Raw genomic sequence first — 19,499 nt, 5'->3', positions numbered from 1 at the left:
GGTCTCCCTTTATATGTTATTTGACCTTTTTCCCTTACTGCTTTTAATATTCTTTCTTTATTTTGTGCGTTTGGTGTTTTGACAATTATGTGACGGGAGGTGTTTCTTTTCTGGTCCAATCTATTTGGAGTTCTGTAGGCTTCTTGTATGCCTATGGGTATCTCTTTTTTTAGGTTAGGGAAGTTTTCTTCTATGATTTTGTTGAAGATATTTACTGGTCCTTTGAGCTGGGAGTCTTCACTCTCTTCTATACCTATTATCCTTAGGTTTGATCTTCTCATTGAGTCCTGGATTTCCTGTATGTTTTGGACCAGTAGCTTTTTCCGCTTTACATTATCTTTGACAGTTGAGTCAATGATTTCTATGGAATCTTCTGCTCCTGAGATTCTCTCTTCCATCTCTTGAATTCTGTTGGTGAAGCTTGTATCTACAGCTCCTTGTCTTTTCTTTTGATTTTCTATGTCCAGGGTTGTTTCCATGTGTTCTTTCTTGATTGCTTCTATTTCCATTTTTAATTCCTTCAACTGTTTGATTGTGTTTTCCTGGAATTCTTTCAGGGATTTTTGCGATTCCTCTCTGTAGGCTTCTACTTGTTCTCTAAGGGAGTTCTTTATGTCTTTCTTGAAGTCCTCCAGCATCATGATCAAATATGATTTTGAAACTAGGTCTTGCTTTTCTGGTGTGTTTGGATATTCCGTGTTTGCTTTGGTGGGAGAATTGGGCTCCGATGATGCCATGTAGTCTTGGTTTCTGTTGCTTGGGTTCCTGTGCTTGCCTCTCGCCATCAGATTATCTCTAGTGTTACTTTGTTCTGCTATTTCTGACTGTGGCTAGACTGTCCTATAACCTGTGTGTCAGGAGTGCTGTAGACCTGTTTTCCTGTTTTCTTTCAGCCAGTTATGGGGACAGAGTGTTCTGCTTTCGGGCGTGTAGTTTTTCCTCTCTACAGGTCTTCAGCTGTTCCTGTGGGCCTGTGTCTTGAGTTCACCAGGCAGGTTTCTTGCAGGGGAAAAATTGGTCCTACCTGTGGTTCCAAGGCTCAAGTTTGCTCGTGGGGTACTGCCTAAGTCCTCTCTGCTGTGGCAGCAACCGGGAAAATCTGTGCCGCTCCTTCCGGGAGCCTCCGTGCACCAGGGTTTCAGATGACGTTTGGTGTTTTCCTCTGGCGCCTGGATGTGCACAGAGTGCAGTCTCTTCTGGTTTCCCAGGCGTGTCCGCCTCTCTGAAGGTTCAGCTCTCCCTCCCACGGGATTTGGGTGCAGAGAACTGTTTATCCGGTCTGTTTCCTTCAGGTTCCGGCAGTGTCTCAGTCTCAGGGGTCTTGCCGCTCCCGGGCCCTCCCCTATGGGAACCCAGAGGCCTTATACAGTTGCCTCTTGGGCCAGGGATGTGGGCAGGGGTGGGCAGTGTTGGTGGTCTCCTCCGCTCTGCAGCCTCAGGAGTGCCCACCTGATCAGGCGGTGGGGTCTCTCTCCCACGGGGTTTGGGAGCAGAGAGCTGCTGCGGTCCGGGATCCGCCGGTGTGGGACTTCCGGTAAACACAGGAAGTGCACGGCCTTAGAGGAATTTTGCCTCTGTGTGTCCTGAGTTCACCAGGCAGGTTTCTTGCAGGGGAAAAGTTGGTCCTACCTGCAGTTCCAAGGCTCAAGTTTGCTCGTGGGGTACTGCCTAAGTCCTCTCCGCTGTGGCAGCAACCGGGAAGATCTGCGCCGCTCTTTCCGGGAGCCTCCGTGCACCAGGGTTCCAGATGGCGTTTGGTGTTTTCCTCTGGCGCCTGGATGTGCACAGAGTGCAGTCTCTTCTGGTTTCCCAGGCGTGTCCGCCTCTCTGAAGGTTCAGCTCTCCCTCCCTCGGGATTTGGGTGCGGAGAACTGTTTATCCGGTCTGTTTCCTTCAGGTTCCGGCAGTGTATCAGGCGCAGGGGTCCTGCCGCTCCCGGGCCCTCCCCTACGGGAACCCAGAGGCCTTATACAGTTGCCTCTTGGGCCAGGGATGTGGGCAGGGGTGGGCAGTGTTGGTGGTCTCCTCCGCTCTGCAGCCTCAGGAGTGCCCACCTGATCAGGCGGTGAGGTCTCTCTCCCACGGGGTTTGGGAGCAGAGAGCTATTTCCTACTTTCTTATGAATGGTTCAAGTTAATACCTAAAACTTACCTAAGTCATGACTTACAATATAGCTATTTTAATTTTATTCCTTTTGATGGTTTTAAAATCCGGTGTCTCTTATTTAATGAGGTTCCTTTTATTAATATTTTCCTCTGTTGTTTTGTATTGTACTCTATTCTATTCTCTTTATTATTCTCTGTGTATATATGATTCTCTCTCTCTCTCTCTCTCTTTCTCTGTGTGTGTGTGTGTGTGTGTGTGTGTGTGTGTGTATGTGTGTGTGTTTTAGAGGACAACTATGCAGTTAGTTTTCTCCTCTCCCCTATAAATGGGCCAAGCTCTCAAACTCAGCTCTTCAGTTTTGCATAATGAACACCTCTACCCCATAAGCCACCCCACTGTTTTTCTTCCACTGTATCCTATGAGACCGTTTTGTATCCAGGCTTGAGTTTAACATCTATGTTCTAGTTTCCTTTCTGTTGCTGTGCTAGAACACTGACCAAAAGCAACATAGGGGAGGAAACCATTTCCTCTTACAGGTTACAGTCCATCACTGAGGGAAGTCAGGGTCAGGGTACAAACTAACAGGGAGGGACCACAGAGGAATGCTGTTTGCTGGGTCACACTGTGCTTCATTCACAGGCTCGAGCTTCGCTAGCTTTCTTAGACAGCGCAGAACTACCTGCCACACGAACAGTGCTGGCCAGAGTGGGCCGAGTCTTCTCCTCACATGAATTAATAATCAAGACAGTCAGTCCCTCACAGACATGAATACCCACAGATAAACCTGAGAGAGGCAGCTCTTTGAGGTTTAGCCTCTCAGATTACTCTAGGCTGTGTAAAGTTCTAGGTTGTAATTTTGTATGCTGGCTATATGGAGAAAAGCATACTTTTTGCATGGGCGGAGTTAAGCTTTTGGTAGTAATCCACACGCAAATGTCCATAGTAGCACAAATGTTTTAAGGTCTCCCTACCATTGCTGGCCTGGGGCCTGTAGGCCAAACTCCTGTGCCAATCTTCTCTTCTACTAGTGGATACTGGTCCCTTGTGTGTTTGTCATTGTAAAAAGTTCCTGTTGCTTGTGGCTTTTGAATCAACTCCCTGAATCAGGATCTACTGGAACAGTTGTTTAGAAAGTGTAGTTTTTTTCATCCGACTCTCAGATTCACTAAATTAGGGTACTTGAAAGAAATACATTTTGATATTATCCACGTTGTCTTAGTTTCTTTAGTTTTCAAATATTCAATTTGCCAGCTCACATGCAGGGTCCAGTTTCTTGAGTTCATTTTCTTGCATTCAGTGAGACAAGCTGAGTTAATGTCTAAATCATTAATACTGCTTCAAAGGGAAATTCCAGATCAGTGGCAGTTACTGGAGTAGCAGCAAGGAGGGGAGACAAAAATTTGTCAGCATGATAGAAGGAGAATATATTTTTGTTTATAAGTATCTCTAATTCAGAGAGGAAAAGGAGAACTTCCTCAATTGAAAAAATTATGATTGTAAATTATGTGCATGTGCATAGGGGTGTGTGTACACACGAGCACAGAAGTCTGAAGAAGCTAGAGATGGATCCCCCTAGGGTTGGAGTTAAAAGTGATTCTGAACCACCTGCTGTGATGTTAGAGACCAAACTCTAGTCCTCTGTTAGAGCAGTCTACGCTCTTAAAAGTAGAGGCATCTTTCCAGCACTCCCCCTGCCCCCTTAATCCTTCCCTAAACCTATCTTCTCCTGTCTAAACCTTCCTTTCTGATAAAGACAGAAAAAATTCAGTGAAGGGGCACTCTGGGGATATACATCCTAAAACCACAGGGACATGGTTTGTGAAAGGCTTGACATCCAGTTGGGACCTGTGGGGTGTGTTTGATCAACTATGTGTTGAATTAAACACCTCTCCTCACACTTACCACTTTTTCTATGTGCTTCCCTAATTACTAACAGAAGCATTTTAAGTTGCAAATACCTCCATTTTTCCCACAAATGGTAACACTCTGGCATAAACGTGCTATTTGTTTATGCTTTAAACTAAGCCCCAAGACTAGGATCAAGTGGTACTTGCTTGACTTTTCTGGGTGAGTGTGGCATGGCATGCTGACTTATTTGCTCTGGCGCATGCATTTGTTTTAGGTTTTAGAATATCAAGATACATTTTCTTGCAATATTTGAAAATCCACACTTGGCACTTTAAAGTTGTATTTCTTCTGAGATGTTTATACTCCGTGGGTCCAAATGATTGATATCATTTGCTTGATTCCCAATTTCCTTACTAGTACAATATAATGCAGGATTTTTTTTAACAACACTAGATTCAGGAGATAAACTGCTTAGGTTGGAAGTATTGATCTCGTACATTATGCTCTCACACAGAACCCATTACCTGTATTCCAGTACAAACAAAGAGGCAGGGAAACGGGAGTTTGGGAGGAGAATATGGCTTTGTGGTCTTAGTCATTCTGCTTAAATTTACCTTTGCTGGTTGCATGTAGATAACTTTTCTTGATTGATAAGCTAAGTGTACTGGAAATAATTAACCTGATAGGTTAAAAGACTCAGTACAAGAGAGTGCTTAGGATGCTACCTGGCACACAGTGAGTGCTCGGCAAGTGTTAGCTCTTAGTGTTATTTTATCTTCTTGCCATTTGCTGGTCTTTCAGCTAGTTTGTGATGGGATCAGCTATCTCCTTCCAAACAGATTCTGCAGTAATATAATAATTGGCTCCGTAGTATCATAATCTGTTGCCTAGGAGAAGCGAGGCTGTTGTTACAATGCTGCCTTCACAAATTCATTTCACATCCAAACTAGGAAAACAGATGGGCAAATGTTTTGTGGAAACCCGCAAAGCATCAACAATGATCAAATATAGTCAGGACCATTATGACATTCTCCCCGAGCAAAATGATTTCTGTTTTAAGTTTGATACTATCTGTGGTGATTTTTCTCCTTGGCAAAGTATTGTTTCAAAGAATAGGAGAGGGTAGAGTTTGAAGTGGGGGAAAGCCTATGACTCCATTTTCTGGAGACAGGGTCTCATGTAGCCCAGACCTGTCTAGAATTAATCATACAGCTGAGGATGACCTTGAACATCCTGCCTTTGCCTCCAATATAGTGAGATTACAGTTTTGTGTACCGTGGCTCGTCTGAAAATTTGTTATAATCATACAGAAGGTAGATACTTCTTTTCAAGCCTTGAGGAAGAAAGCTAATGAAATGTTCAACTTGGCCCAGCAGGGAAAGCTCAAAAGGTCAAAGGAAATGATCTAAGTTTGACCCCCAGAACCCACATGCTAGAAGAAGAGAACAGATTCCTGCCAATTGCCTTTTGACTTCCACACTCATGCCATGGCTCACAAACACCCATTCACACATGCTTACACTAAATAAATAAATAAATAAATAAATAAATGTAATGAAAGTTTTTTTGGGAAATGTTTAACCATCCCATCTATGTGTTAAATAATAGTGAACAGAGTTTTGTGTTCCAAAATCACAGACTCAGAAGACCTGAAGGGGCTATGTGGTCCTTTGGGCTACTGTTCTGCTTCTATGGAGAGGCATGCTAAAGTTGACTAAGACGGATGCATAGTTGACTTACCACTGAGGAAATGTCTCAGGCAAGGCATTAATCTGTTAGTTTTGTTAATGACAACGTTACACTGAGCTCTCAAACTGTGGGGTTGAGTAGGCTTGTGTTCAAACTAGGTAACTCAAATACTGTAGCACTTACATATGTGAACTTACTTGATCACATTACCTAATTTCCATGTGTCTCAATTTTCCTGCCTATAATAAGGATGTAATACCTCACAACTTGCCCCCTCCCTTTACTTTGATGTCCTTTCTATCGGGGGAAGGTGACCCAATGAGTTTCACTGGGATTGCTTACAGGAGCACGGGTGAGGGTTATTCATAGGGGCATCAGCAACTTGCCAATGGTCACACCACTAAGGAAATTATCTTTCTCTCCTGTACCAATCCTTAATTGTATGTAAATCTTCTCAGGGAGGGAGAGAGGTCATTCTGAGGTCCCTTTAGAGGGGTACATTTCTAAACACAGCAAGGGAAAACAATTATCAAGAAATTTCTCATTTGGCTTACACTTTTATTTGTAATACAATTTATAAGAATATAAAGTTTGTTTGTTTTTTTTTTTTTTTGAGACAGGATCTCACTATGTAGCCTTGGCTGTACTGGAACTCATTATGTAGACCAGGATGGCCTCTGACTCACAGAGCTCTGTCTGCCTCTGCCTCCTGAGTGTTGGGATTAAAGTCACGAGCCGCTACATCTGACTTGAATGTCAAGTTATAATGTGTGAAACGATTGAGAGAATTACAGCTTTGTACAAGAAGGAGGATATAAAGAAACCCAAATACACTTTGATTTGCCACTGACTTTACAGGAAAAGAAGAATAACTAGTAACAAACCAAGAAAATTTACTAATGACTCTGCTCAGGTGTGAACATTAGCTAGGGTTCTATGTCTTAAGTCCTTGGCCTTGCTGCATTACTAGTAACAAGACTATGATCATCTTGTAGGCAGGGCCCATCTCTATTATCTATGATTGTGTCTTCTGTGATCTGCACGAAAGCTCCTATCATGGAATGAATCATCAATAATCAAATAAAAAGTACACAAGCAGTAGTAAATCATTGTGCTAAGTGTAGAGGCTGATGTATCTAAAAGAGTGTTCTAGGACTTTCATGAGTCATGTTCCATTCTGAAAGAAAGGTCACTACATATATCTGAAACTCAGTTTTCATCATCTTAAAAACAAGGACAATACAATCTGTACTGCATTGTAGCAGGAACTCAAAAGACAAAAACACATAGAAGGTATCTAGTGAAATTCATGCCATGGGGAAATTCTTATCACCATCATTATCCCAATATGATTGAAATAACTAGCTATTGGAATAATACTGGTTATTGACCAATATTAAAGAACTTGCCTACTGTGTTGGATAATTAGAAAGTTGCCAGAGAAGCCAGGCACCATACTGCAATGTCCACTAAGTCATTCCAGCAACAATGACATTTTCCTTAGGAATTGTTTAGAGGGATCATTAGGACTGCTCTAATTGCCAATAATTATTTCTGTCTTATTTGAAAAATGTATTTGGTCTAACTGTTGTTTTCCTGACCATTCTTGGGACTTAACCTACTAGGCTGTAGTTTTAAGAGAGACATGGATACTCCTTTTGCTTTTACTCATATATCAGAACAGAGCATATTCTTGTCAACGACACACTCAATCCTCAAAGGCCTCCTGAGATATCTCATGTCCTCCGTTTTTAGACCACCTCTCTCTGAATGTATGGGGGATAAGCTCCTCCAATCTCTTAGGAGGTAGCATAGCTTTCCTTCTTAGACCCTTCAAGAAAAAAGAACTCATGCTTTTAGCAGAACATCAAATGAGAATAATCCAGAAAGACAGTTAAGTTTTATTATGCTCAGTAAGAGCAACCCATGGGTACTGGATCGGTTTATTATGGCACAAGGTATGCAATGTGACGAAGTGCTATAAAGTTGTTAGATAACCTTTGAGCTGCTTATCATGTCTACCAACTAGCAAGTTCCTGACGCCGCAGTTTGTGAAGCCCAGGAGCACCAAGACTCTGAACAACTGGATCCAAGGTCACACTAAACAAGATGTCCCTGAGTTGTCTCCAACACAGATCAATTTGATATGTTTCCATAAGGATTTCCCTCTGACTCTTTCTGGTCATCTCCTGTTTGTATTTTTTTTTTAATTTATTCCCTGTTCACTGTGGTGCCTGATTGTTCTTCCTTTGTAGTTGGAAGAAGGGAGGTCAGATCCCTTGCATTGATCCACACATATCCAGCTCTCTGTCATTATTTTTCTAACTCCACAAAACTATGTTTTACAGAAGAAACTGTCTGGCCAGTAGATACTTGCCATTGTTTCTCAGACTACCTTTGCATTGCATATTCCTCTGTTTATATACATATATGTATCAGTGCATATATATGCCACATCACAGATTGTGTGTATACATATGTAAGTATGTGCCAGCATGTGTGTATGTCCCACATTACAAAAATTCACCAATATTTTTTGTTTGGAGACAAAGTCTTACTATGTGGCCCAGATTGGCCTCAAACGCACTCTGTATTCCATGCTGGCCTTGAATTCACAGATGTCATCTGTCTCGCCTTCTGAGGGCTGAAATTTAGTGATGTGAACCACCACTACCAAAAGGTTTTTGTCATATGGACCGACATAATTCAGAGCAAACTTTAAAATCTATTGTTAGAGAAAGTCGTTATTCACTCCAAGCCAAAGAACAATTTTACAGGGGATTTGTTTTTATTTTTTTGCTTTTAAAAAATTATCTTTAATCTTTTTTCCCTTTTGTTGAAGCCCCCCTTTTAAAGTGATGGACTGTCTCCCAACTTAAGTCATACTTGTTAGTAAATGCTGTCTACTATGAGAGGAAGTGGTGTGATTCACTATTACAGACATTAGTTACTTAGACTTTTTGGAGGACATAGAAAATGGTGGCATCCCTGCATTAAATAGAGTATTTTAGGTCTTTCAGTGGGTGAGTTAGCCTGGTGGGAGGATGCTCTCATAATATTAAAGTCTCACGTACCCATGACTGTGTTGGTTGTTGAGATTTGGAATGGCCAGCGTTGTGTCTTCATCCCAAGAAAGAGGCAACACAGTAGCCTACCTGCAAAGACAACACCAAACTTCCAACCCTGCATTAAGCCAGAACCTTTATGAGTTGATGTTGAAAACCCAACGACTCCTATTTAGTGATTGCCCAGAGAGTTACTTGTGCCATTTTATAATGGCATATACAATGGCAAAGTACTATCAAATGATAACATAAAGATTGACAGAATTGGAATGCTACTTTATTTTTCATTCTGAATGTCAACTATTTAATGTTATTTAGTATGTCATCAGCAAAACCCGGTAAAACAATACTAACTCCTATTTCCTAAGATTGGAATATAAGTATCTTCTTCATCCATTAAAAGAAGACACAAGAGATTCATAAATTTTCCTAAATATATATGTCTTCCTCCTCTCCTCTCTTTCTTCTTGTTTCCCTCTCTTCCTTTCTTCTATTTATGATAGATTTCATTCAACATTTACACTGGATTAGTGTTTGAGTACCTTAGCCTACAATGTTAGTTTGTACATCTATTCATCCACTTGTCCATCCATCCATCCATCCATCCATCCATCATCCATTCATCCATCCATCCCTCCATCCATCTGACCATCCAGAACTTTTTTGTCTATCCACGCAACCATTGTTCTACATTTGTTTATTTATCTATCCCCCTGAATTGAATGATTACCTTTGAGTGAATCCAGAACAAGTGTGTTTGTTTGTTTGTTTGTTTTTGTCTTTCTGAGGCAGGATTTCTCTATGTATCCCTGGGTGTCTTGAAATTTGCTCTGTAGACCAGACTAGCCTCAAACTCAGAGATCTGCATGCCTCTGCCTCCCGAGTACTGGGACTAGAAGTGTGCGTCACCACCACCTGGTCAGGACAGTTATTTTTATAAAATGTCTTTAAACTTGCCTTCTTAATTACGAGTGTCAGATGAAAAATTTAGAAGGGGAAAGAATGCAGAAAAATAAATAATATTTGGGATCTTCTCAGTGTTCATCTGAAAACACTTGACATTTTTTCCACCTATGGGTAGTCTTTTGTATCTCATATGTGGATTATGAGGGTATTCTGAGATCATGTGTAAAGCCTATTTGAGTATCACTTACTCAACTGTTTTGTCTTCATTGGTGAGCAGAATCGACTGTTAGAGCAGTAGTGACTTTCCATTGCTCTTTATTAGCTAGAATTCTCCTGTAAAGAAGAGCTTTCTTTTCTTTCCCGCTTTGTGTACCAAATAGTCCTTAAAACACACGAAAATTTACTCTCTTGTAGGACTTTTCGGGAAATCCCCTTCTGATCATCATCAAAGAATTTTTGCCATCTCCTTATCTGTCAGATACCTGAGTTACTGCCACCATTGTTGGGAGTCCCTAATGGTATCTTAAGGCCCCAGTGGTATATAGCTTTCGACACCCTGAAGAAACATTAAGGATATGAATAGCAAGTACACAGGGGGTCAGAACATCAGAAAATCCAACACTCAACTCTGTCATGTAGAATAGGAATGACTCGGAGTTGCAGCTGAGTGCTCTAATATAATTAACAAAGTGAATTTTGAACTATAAACCTAGACTTACCAATGAACACAACTATTTGGTAATGAGTAAAACCAGCCAGTTTGTAGCAATTCATTTCTTCAAAGTCAGGTGAATTGGCTTTCTGATATTTCATTAATTTGAGCTTCACTCAACATTACTTTGTCAAATTCCATGAGAGGAATTTATTGCCTTTTGAAATCCCATATGTTACAGAATTTGGTTTTTATATTTTGGGTTTTTTTTTTTTTTGAGACAGGGTTTCTTTATATAGCCTTGGTTGTTCTGAAACTGGCTCTGGAGACCAGGCTGGCCTTGAATTCACAGAGATCCACCTGTCTCTGCCTCCTAGGATTAAAGGCATGCACCGCCACTGCATGGCTGAACTAATTTTTAAAAAGTTGCCAGTGCACTATATATTTTTTCATGCTCCTTTATGCAACTTGTTTGCGTGGAGTTGTATGCAAATGAATTAATATGTGTGTCGTATATAAAATATACCTATTCTTATACTTCTTAGGCTGGTGTTTTAAATAAGACTACTTATTCTAATTAGTATGTACATGTCATTAATGTGGAATCTTTATCTTGGTAGTCTTTTTACTCCATTAACTGTTATAGTCCTGGAAAGCACACAGCCCCTTTCTCCAGTGCCCCTTTCTATTTGTCACGTTTGCAAACAACACCATATTCATCCAAAGCTTCCTCATCCTTGATTCCACTCTCTCTTTTCATGTGCTTTCAGGAACAAGAAAGGACCACCTGGAGTGGAGGATGCAGAAGACAAGTGTGAAAACATCATCACAATTGAAAATGGCATCCCTTGTGATCCCTTGGACATGAAGGGAGGGCACATTAATGATGGCTTCTTGACAGAGGATGAGCGTCTCACCCCTCTCTGAGAGTTACAGTCTTGTAAGAAAATTTCAAGATGCTTGAATGTGATAGACAACAATAGACCACTGAAATCATAAGGAGTTAGTTGGCTTCTCAAAATATTCGAGAATTTTCTTTTTGATAACCAAATATGTAAATGTAGTTACACATGTTTGTAGTTACTGATTTGAGCATCTTTAGAAATTAAGTCAGGGCTATAACTATATTTCATATTTTGAAGACCTAAGGAAAAATTCTTACCACTGGAGAATGACTATAGCATGGCACAGAAATAATTAAAAATGGATCTTTTTGAATACTGTTTATATTAGTCTGTACATGATGAAGCAAGGAAAAGTAAACATGAGATGGATGAAAATGGTAATGGAATTTTATTCTGTTCTCACACAAACAGCTGCTTGTATATTTTATACATATTAGCCTTTAGTAGGGCAAGAGGATCTTTTTGTTGTTTGCTATTTGCAATTTGTACAAGTCCTATCTACGCTGATATAATAAAAGTAGTGATCATCTCACTTTGATTGTGTGGCTGACTATGCTTTGAGACATTTTCACATGGTGGAACATAGTGAGTCTAACTTTATTATTTATATTTAATTTGATCTAAAGCCCTAGAAATTTGTGTTGGTCTTATGGGTATACACCCATTCTGTTTTGTTTTGTTTTCAAGACAGGGTTTCTCTGTGTAGCCCTGGTTGTGCCGGAACTCACTTTGTAGACTAGGCTGGCCTCAAACTCACAGAGATCTGCCTGCCTCTACTTCCTGAGTGTTGGGCTTAAAGGAGTGTGTCGACACTGCCTGGCTTTATTTGTGTACATCCTTGCTTGCAGACACTTTTTTATTTTCACACACACTTTTAAAATTTAAACTAATCTTTAAGTTCACGCATAAAACAGAAAATTGTATATTTTTAAATTCTAACATTTATTTTAGTGTGCATAATGTGTGTGTGTGTGTGTGTGTGTGTGTGTGTGTGTGCGTGCCCACAAGTGTCATAGCATGTATATGGTATGTGAAGGCCAGAGGACAGTTTTGGGGTATCACTCTCTCCTTCCACCATATGGGCTTCAAGGATGGAACTCAGGTTGCCTGGGTTTGCAGTGAGCAGCCTTACCCACGAAACCATCTACTTGTGTATATTTTTATGTATGTAAAATACAGGCATGGTGATGCATATCTACAACATATTCATAACACTACATTATATACAGCATGATTTTTAAGGCAGGATCTCACTATGTAACTCTAGCTGGCCTAGAACTCACTGTGTAGACCACACTGACCTCATGAATTCCCAGAGACCCACCTATCTCTGCTTTCAGAGTGCTGGGATTAGAGGCATCCTGGAACACCCAGCATGATGCTCTGTTATCTGTATGCAACTATGTGATGTTTAATGCAGATTTAGCATACCCATCTTCTTGAAAAACATCATTTCTTTTTGGTGAAAACATTCAAAACATTTTCTTCTGTGTTTTTAGAATATAAAACACAGCATTATCTGTAGTCACCCCACTGTGCAATGGCATACCAGAACTGCATGTTCCTGGCCAACTATTAGGTTAATCCCACTGATTGACCCTCCTCTGTTCCTCCCTCACTGCTACTCTCGTAATAATTACCACCTGGGGATCCATCCCATATACAGCCACCAAACCCAGACACTTGCAGATGCCAAGAAGTGCATGCTGACAGGAACCTGATATAGCTGTCTCCTGAGAGGCTCTGCTAGAGCATGACAAATACAGATGCAGATGCTCTCAGCCAACCATTGGGTTGATCATGGGGTCCCCAATAGGGGAGTTGGGGAAAGGAGTGAAGGAGCTGCAGGGGTTTGCAACCCCATAGGAAGAACCACAATATCAACCAACCAGACACTGAAGAGCTTCCAGGGGCCAAAGCGTACACATGGAGTGACCCATGGCTCCATCCACATATGTAGCAGAGGATGACTTTGTCAGGCATCGATGGGAGGGGAGGCCCTGGGTCCTGGGAAGGCTCGATGCCCCAGTGTAGGGGAATGTCAGGGCGGTGAGGTGGGAGTGGGTAGGTGGGTGGGAGAGCATCCTCATAGAAGCAGGGGGAGGGAGGATGGGATAAGGGGTTTCCAGAGGGCAAACTGGGAAAGGGGATAACATTTGAAATGTAAATAAATAAAAAATCCAATAAAAATAAATTAAAATTTTTAATTAAAAATTATTCTGTTCTCAACTTCTTTTTTCTTTTTTGGTATGTGGTATAAGGTATTGAAACCAGGCCTTGCATAGACTAGGAAACCACCATACCACTGAACTAGGTCCCCAACACTCGACTCACAACTTCTATGAGAGGAACGGATTTAATCATTCGGTTAGCAACATTTGACTTACTAAAGTACAATTATTTTTTATTTTATTAAATTTTTAAAACTTTTCTTATATTTTGTGTGTGTGGGTGCTTTGCCCGAGTATGAGTCTGTGCACCACTTGCATGCAGTACCTGAGGAGGCCAGAAAAGTGCCTCAGGTCTCCTGGAACCAGAGTTAGAGATAACTGTGGCTGATGGGAATGAGCTAAGTTCTTCTGGAACAGCCGCCAGTACTCAGCACTGCTGAGCCATTTCTCCAGTCCCCGAAAGAGCAATTTTATATCTTTCACTCTCTTGAGCTTGACACTCTAGAAACACTCTAGTGTGGCTTTATATAAAAAAGTCTTTAACAGTGAAACGTCATCTGAATGTTACTCAGAGTGTGTTAGCAAGCAGAACCCAAGAGGTGCGTTTCTAACAAGGTATGCACTGTTTTTAATTAGGGGTGGTGTAGTGGTGAAATTTGAGATATTACAATGTTACAATGGTTTACAGCCATCCAAAAGATTATAGAACATTATGTATATTACATATTACATAATTGTAATATTACAGCTGTATATTATATACAATATAACAAATATATTATACATAATATATAATATACAGCTGTTAGGAAAATGTCTTAGTTATAGAAAGAGATTAAGTGACATTAATACCAGTATGGGTTTTATTTGGAAGACAGACATGAGCTCATTTTGGTCACTAGCCCATTTTCTCTACTGTTTATCCTGACAGGGAGGGTTTTCTCCCTCTGGAAAAGGTCTGCTCCATTAAACACCTTGTTTGAAAAGATTTTTACGCTAACAGAAATGTGCCGTAACCTTGACAATCACCAGAACAGCAAAATGAAGCTTCTGCCTCTTGCCTTTGACAAACACCCTGGCTAAGAGAGAGGAGTCAATCATCAACCCCGCTTCTTCTTTTTAATGTAATGATCACGTAATGCACTATGTAGGAAACCACTGAGAGGTGATATGTACTGGAAAGCAAATGTAAAGCTGGTGGAAATGGAACTGCTTTTCTACTGTCTGTCCTTAGCGCAAACTCCTCAGTGAAACTGGGGAAACGGTGCACCTGAAAATCAACACAACACAGAAGCACTTAGCAGGGATGGTGACATCTGGACCTATTTCATAGAAGAAGTAGAAATGCTGCTTGCTACCTTGGCCTTTGAAAATACTTTTAACATACATGTTTCTCATAAAAAGCAATTAAGATAAATGATCATAGAAGGAAAGAGTGGGGTGGGGTATATCTCAGTGGTACAATGCTTGCCTAACGTATGGGTGGCTTAAGATTCTAAGTTCCACCCTCAGCAAAACACACACACACACACACACACACACACACCACACACACACATACACACCACAACACACACACACACCACACACACACACCACACACACACACACACCACACACATACACACTACAACACACACACACACACCACACACACACACACACACATACACACTACAACACACACACACCACACACACACACACACACATACACACTACAACACACACACACACACCACACACACACACACATACACACTACAACACACACACACACACACCACACACACACATACACACCACAACACACACACACACACCACACACACACACACCACACACACACACACCACACACATACACACTACAACACACACACACCACACACACACACACACACACACACATACACACTACAACACACACACACACCACACACACCACACACACACACACATACACACTACAACACACACACACACCACACACACACACACACACACACACACACACACACGGTGGGGAATAGTGAGTTCAGGAGTTCTGGCATTTAGAACAATTACCATATTTTATATATAATTACATATTTAATATTGTGAACTGGGAACATTTATTGTCACTCCTGGGTATCACGGAATAAGAGTGTTATGTCTTAAAACCAGAGCAAATGGCTGAGGAACCATTAACATACCAAAGCAGATCTGGTGGCCAGATTCTCCCATCATCCTTCGGTCTCTACCTGTTACAGTGTCCTCCTAGCTGCATACCCTTGCCCACTACCCTGAACACTCCTTCCCAAGTATCGGACTGAACTTCCACCCCCAACCACTCCCCTGCTTCCTATGAAACTCAGCCATTTTGGCTATGCCAGTCTCGTGGCTCATGCCACCCATCTTGGTCAGCAGTTCCTCTTCCCTTCCCTGTCTGCTTACATGGCTCAACTCAGAGTTATGTTTACTCTGGGCTCTCCAAGACACCTGTGCTTCTGAGCATGCTCTCTCTTATCTACAATGAACCTCCTCCAGCTTACCTAACCGCACTCATATTCTGCTTTTTCTTTCTTTCATTCATCTGGTGCCAAAACCTGGAGCACAGATTCAGACGGAACATGTGGAGCCAACAAGTTGCTGGAGCAGTCTGCAATCGATTTAAACAAGTTTGGAAGAAAAAAAAAAAGGAAAAGAAGAAGAAATTAAGCATCTACTCTGTTGAGCTCTATTTAAAAACCCATGAATCTCCATGAGATTCTGTATTATACTTTATATTCTGTTCTCTCCTTAGATGAGCACATACAAAACTCTTTTTTGCTTCTTTTCTACTTTCTCTATTTCTTTATTCTCTTTCCATCCCCAAGAATGTGCCTGATGCTTTTCACTCCGTTCATGAAATCATGTGAGACCCACGAAATACAAACAAGGACAGGCATGAAGACCTTCCGCAGACACTGATCTCAGAACATTAAAAAGTAGGCCTATCATCCAAACTTAGAGTTTGGAGAGACCTAGTGAATGGACATCAGTAAGATCAGAGGTTGTGCAAGAAGAAATTTTCTGGGTCAAATTGTTTGTTTTTGACTGGTCTTGAATGTGTGAGTTTTCTGGCCTTTTTTTTTTTCCTGTTGCCAGTCACCTTGGCTCAGACTCTCTATTTTCATTTTCTGGAACACTGGATCTAGACATTCAAACATCAGTTGGGTATGGTTAAATATTTATATTATTTGTTTCGTAATTTATATTATTTGTTAACGTAAAAATCCATAACCCAGGGTTGGTAGTTAAAACTCTATATGTAGGTAATCTTAGAGAAATCGTGGCATGATTGCATTTTGGGACATAAGTAACATGTGGCCTGCTGCCGTCCCTAGACAGCCATATGAATGGCAGTCGTTTTTGCTAGGGTGGCAGATGAAAAAGCTGTCCTATGGCTTCATTCCCATCTTGATTGAGGATAACTACATGGTACATGATAACCAAGAAGACAATTTTGAATTGGGCAGGATTTTTGTATGATAATTCCTGTCCTGGTTTGAAAGCAAGGTTTATAAAGGCCATGGTTTGAAACAATGCTTGTTTAATGAGGTATTAAAGATCTACCTCCATGCATTCATGTAGAAAAACATACTGACAGCCAAACATTGCAACATGAGTCATTGTAATGATATTCGTTTTAGAGACACTGAATCATTTGCACTGCTAAAGCTCGGATTTTCCATGTGTAGATTATGGTTGTATCCTGTACCTTCTTCACAGTTGAATTTTTTTAAAGTTATTTTATTTTAAGATTGTATGAACACACTTCTTTAAAAGGAAAATTTGAAATTTCACAGAAAATTTAAATAAAAGCCTAGAATTTTTAAGGAGCAGCTTTTTAAAACAAAAAAAAAAAAAAAAAAGTAGGCCTATCAGCCAGCTGCAGTGGTGGCTGCTGGTGGCCTCAGCTACAGCAGGGGCTGGGGTGGGAGGATGGCTTGATCTCAGGAGTTTAAGAGCAGTTAAGGCAACATGCAAGACCTTTTTCATGAAAAGAGTCAGTTCAGTTCATACTTGCCTTTATTGCCTTCCACTTTCTCTGCAGCTCTGCTTGCTGACGTCCATTCTGCACTCTGACGAGGCTGATCCCTTAAAGGTCACTGGAGTTTTGTTTGCTAAGATCACAACCTTCCTTGTCTTCACCTCTCCTGAGCCTCTATGAGGTTGGTGTCACAGCGCCAACACCCATAAATATAGCTGAGGATTCTCTCTCCTCAGTCCCCATCTGGCCATGCTGGCCAACTCCTCCACTAATGAGCTAGGACCTCAGTTTGTTTTCTACTTTATATTTGAGACAGGGTCTCACTGAGACATTCGGCTAGGCCTTGACATCACTCTGTAGGCTGGGAAGTCCTTGGATTTGGGATCAACCTGTGCCAGCTTCCAGAACAGCATGGACGACAGACCTGCATTATCATGTCCAGCTACAATGGCCTTCATTTAGATTTTAACCAACATTTCTTCTTTTCCTTTCTACTGCTCTCCCCATCCCGGCTTCTGATTAGAATCATTCCATTTTTTCATTTATTGAATAAATTGTCTTCCAATTTCCAATCCAATTTGAAAGTTTTACCCAGTCACTGGACAAATTGTTTCGTGATTAAGTAGTCAAGCATTGCACCAGGTCAAAGGCAAATGACACTTTGTGTCTTTTACTTTGTCTTGCTTGCCAGATACCTGGGGATGACTCACCTGTCTTGTTTCATCACTTGTAACCCCTATGAGCAAGGTTTCAATGGTCCCTGTGAGGACAGGGCACTGCAAAAGGAGGAATAGGTTTTTACAGACAGGATAAGTCTTTGGGGCTTCCGTGTGGGATGATCCCAGGTGGCCCAACTTGCTCTCTGAATAGCTAAAGAAATTTAAACCAATGAGTAGAGGACTTAGAATCTACTGACTCGAAAGTGGCAAAAGGTGGCCAATGTTAATTAATACGTTTGCCATCATTTTGAGTGACTGGGGCTTTCGATTTAATTCCTGTCATACATTGTTTGCTTGCTGGATTATCACCTGTGTAGTTACAGTGAGAGAATAGCGAGGCTTATGTAAGTGCCATGATTGCAGAAGGGAGTGCTTGGACACGTACATTCCAGTAAAGCAGTCCACTAAATATGTCACAGGAAACTTGGTTGAGGACTAGAAGACAGTTTTGTTTCTACAGGGCAGGTGGAGGCTTGACGGTCTTGCGAAGGGCCAGAAATCATCACAATGGCACTTTTTCTGAGTTGCATAATTTTTGCCTGCATTAAGAAGTGAAATAGATTCCTAGCTGTGCATTCCCTTCTGCCACCTTTCTGACGTATCTCCCTATCTTTCCCATCAGGGACTTATCTTACCCCTAAGATTTAGTCATTGTGGATATGAAGACTAACCCATTTCCTTAAATAAACCCTTCCTTGTTTTTCTTTGTGGATTTGAGTTGGGAAGTTTCCATGTCACGTCTTATAAATCATATAAAAATGTCATTTATTGGTCTTATTTTTTTTCATTTGGGTTTACTGTTCTTTTGTTTGTTTTGTTTTGTCTTGTCTTGTTTTATTGAGGCAACTCAATGCCTCTTCTGACCTCTGTAGGTTCCTATACTCACACAGCACACAAATATTTAAATATATTTTAAATATATTTAAATCCATAAAATTAAATAAAAATCTATAAAATTGCATTCAGGGGAGGGGCGAGTATGATGGTGGACATGTAATGGCCAGAGGACAACTTCCAGAAGTAGGTTCTCTCTTACCATAATAAGGGACTTGGGGATTGAACTCGGTTCATCAGACTTGGCAGCAACTAATTCTCTGCTGAGCCATCCCAACAACTATCATTTTCATGTTTTGAGAAAGGAACTCCTATAGTCCAAACTGTCCTTGAACTTTCTGTGTAGCCGAGGCTAGCCTTGCCCAAGACTAACGTTGCAAGCAGAAGTCAGCTTGTCCGGTCTTGTTTCTGTTTTGATTCCCTTTGTTCTACCTTTATCTTATTCTAGTTAAAAAAAAGTGCTTCATCATCAGTTTCTCTTCCTGGAGTAACTGGAGCATATCATGCCAGGTGCGCACTTGACAGAGGGCAGGAACTGGGAGGGGTGTCTGGAACCCATGGCTGGAGAGTGTTTGAGGTGGTTGCTAGAGG

General features: G+C 41.1%; 1 protein-coding gene across 1 annotated transcript in view; it reads left to right on the top strand.

The window, feature by feature from the left end:
- Nucleotides 1-11,702, top strand: part of Cltrn (collectrin, amino acid transport regulator) — a 33,300-nt gene extending 21,598 nt beyond the window's left edge. The window contains exon 6 of the mRNA NM_020976.2: nucleotides 11,037-11,702. Coding sequence (NP_066125.2) covers nucleotides 11,037-11,193 — 157 coding nt within the window. The 3' untranslated portion in view covers nucleotides 11,194-11,702. The remainder of the gene's footprint in view (nucleotides 1-11,036) is intronic.
- The last annotated feature ends 7,797 nt before the right edge of the window (nucleotides 11,703-19,499 follow it).

The sequence above is a fragment of the Rattus norvegicus genome, chromosome X, assembly GCF_036323735.1.
Source record: "Rattus norvegicus strain BN/NHsdMcwi chromosome X, GRCr8, whole genome shotgun sequence".
Classification (NCBI taxonomy): domain Eukaryota; kingdom Metazoa; phylum Chordata; class Mammalia; order Rodentia; family Muridae; genus Rattus; species Rattus norvegicus.
Note: the sequence above shows the minus strand (reverse complement) of the source record. Positions and strands in the feature narration are given on the sequence as shown.